The sequence below is a fragment of the Pygoscelis adeliae genome, unplaced genomic scaffold (assembly GCF_000699105.1).
Source record: "Pygoscelis adeliae isolate BGI_AS28 unplaced genomic scaffold, ASM69910v1 Scaffold404, whole genome shotgun sequence".
Classification (NCBI taxonomy): domain Eukaryota; kingdom Metazoa; phylum Chordata; class Aves; order Sphenisciformes; family Spheniscidae; genus Pygoscelis; species Pygoscelis adeliae.
In genome coordinates this window covers 2,715-4,713 of record NW_008824598.1, presented here as the reverse complement: position 1 = coordinate 4,713, position 1,999 = coordinate 2,715, and the positions used below count along the sequence as shown (strand labels likewise).

Sequence of the window (1,999 nt, the reverse complement as noted above, 5' to 3'; positions counted from 1 at the left end):
AGTGACACGGGTGGCGGGGGGGGCACGGGGCCCCCTGCCTGGCCCCCATCGTGGAGCCAGCCCTGCCCTCCCTAGGGCCGTGCCAGCTCCCCTTAACCTGCTTCCCTCACCATTCTTTCAGGGGCTTCCTGGACCCCCAGGACGAACCGTAAGCTCTGCCCCCACCCCTCTCCGTGCCCACGGGCCAGTGCCCAGCCCCATGTGCTCTGACGGCCCCTCTCTGCCCCACAGGTTGACGTGGGGCTCGGAGGAGTGGGGGAGAAGGGGGAGAAGGTAATAAGTGGGTCCCTGGGATGCTGGTGGCGGGGTGCCCTGTGCTGTCCCCTACCGGGCTCTGGCTGTGTGCTGGGGTCCTGGTGCACCAAGCCCTCCCTGCCCAAAACAGCCCCCGCCATGTGGAGCTGATGTGCACTGTGGCTGAGAGACACATGCCATGTGGGGGGCACGTGGGATGTGGGGGGCACATGGCATCAGGGGGCACATGCAATCTGGAGGCACGTGGGCTGGCGCTCCTGCATGGTGCTGCGAGGAGGGTGATGGGGCAAAAGGTCCCTGTAGAGCTGAGATCCTTGAAGGGAGCAGTGTTCTCATGGCTCCCCAGTCCCACAGGGATCCCACATGAGTACCCCACGTGCTGGGTGCTCTGCTTTTACAAGCCAGCTCAGGCTCAGGGCTGTTTTGGCCACGGGCTGGGCTCTGCAGGGTGCTGGAGGGTGCCTTGGCCGGTGCCTTCCCCCCAGCTTGGCTGGCTCTTTTTTCAGCCAGTGCCCATATTTTCAGACCTTTGCTATTATCCCACCCTTAAACCACACGGCATAAGCAGAGGTGCTCAGCACAGGCTCTGGCACGGGCTTGGCACAGGTGTTTGCGCTGGCAGCGGGGCAGTACCCTCTAACTGTGGTGCCCTTCCCTGGCAGGGGGACCCCGGGGACCCGGGTGAGGATGGCGCAAAGGGTACCCGGGGCGACACTGGCTCCCCCGGCCTGCCTGGAGAGAGGGTAGGTGCCAGGTCTCTGGTGCAGGAGGCAGCAGGACAGCAAGATGGGCAATGTTCTGCGGGAGAGCCGGGGGTCCTGGTGTGCAGGGGGTGGTGGGCAAGCACCCAGGACCCCCTCCTTCCCCCCCATGCCCCACTGCTGAGCGTGTCTCTCTCTTGCAGGGCGTGGAGGGCCCCCGCGGCCCCCCTGGTGCACGGGTGAGTGCCCCTTTCCCCACGGGGGGCTGAGCAGGGCGTCTGCCACCCTGCTCGGCTCCCAGTCAAGGGCAACAATGCTCACTCCTCTTCCCACCCCGCAGGGTGACCCTGGGGACCGAGGCCTGCCAGGAGAGAAGGTGAGGGAGCTGGGGCTGGGGACTGCCTGTTGCCCCACAGCACCCCACTCCTGCCCCATGGCTTCAGCCCACCTGCCCTGCTCTCTTACAGGGGGACCGCGGCCCGCCGGGACTGGATGGCCGCAATGGGCTGGAAGGCAAACCCGGGCCCCCAGGCCCCACTGGGCTGCGGGTGAGCCTGGTCTGGGGCAGGGGGCATGGCCGCCCCTGGACACTGCAGGTGGGGGCTGCAGGATGGAGGGGCGATGGGGCAGGAGAAGCTGCCCCCCCGGACATCCTCTGCTCCAGGCTGGGGATGCTCATGGGGGCCCCGTGGCAGGGCAGGTGTGTCCCTGCCCTCATCTGCTTCTTGTCTGCAGGTGGATCCAGGGAAGCAGGGGGACCCTGGCCGGGATGTAAGTACCTCCGGGGAGGGCGGGTTTGGGTTGTGCTCCCACTGCGGCCATCGCGCTTGCAAGGGACCGATGTCCTGTCCTGTGCTCCTTGGTCCAGAACAGCACAGCGGGACCGTCCCCCATCCCCGGCAGGGTGCCACCCTCCAGGCCACGCTCCCTCCTCCCAGAGCTGGCTGGGGGAGGCAGATGCCCTGCCACCCTGTGGTCCCCATCTCCTTTCCCCACAGGGGCTGCCTGGGCTGCGTGGGGAGCAGGGTCTGCCTGGCCCCGGG

At 67.4% G+C, this 1,999-nt stretch overlaps 1 protein-coding gene across 1 annotated transcript in view; it reads left to right on the top strand.

Moving 5' to 3' along the window:
• Positions 1-1,999, top strand: part of LOC103915490 (collagen alpha-1(VII) chain-like) — a gene marked incomplete at its 3' end in the record, with an annotated part of 18,655 nt that overhangs the window by 14,029 nt on the left and 2,627 nt on the right. Inside the window, exons 25-31 of the mRNA XM_009322324.1 lie at positions 232-273; positions 918-998; positions 1,160-1,195; positions 1,297-1,332; positions 1,424-1,504; positions 1,692-1,727; positions 1,955-1,997. Coding sequence (XP_009320599.1) covers positions 232-273; positions 918-998; positions 1,160-1,195; positions 1,297-1,332; positions 1,424-1,504; positions 1,692-1,727; positions 1,955-1,997 — 355 coding nt within the window. The remainder of the gene's footprint in view (positions 1-231; positions 274-917; positions 999-1,159; positions 1,196-1,296; positions 1,333-1,423; positions 1,505-1,691; positions 1,728-1,954; positions 1,998-1,999) is intronic.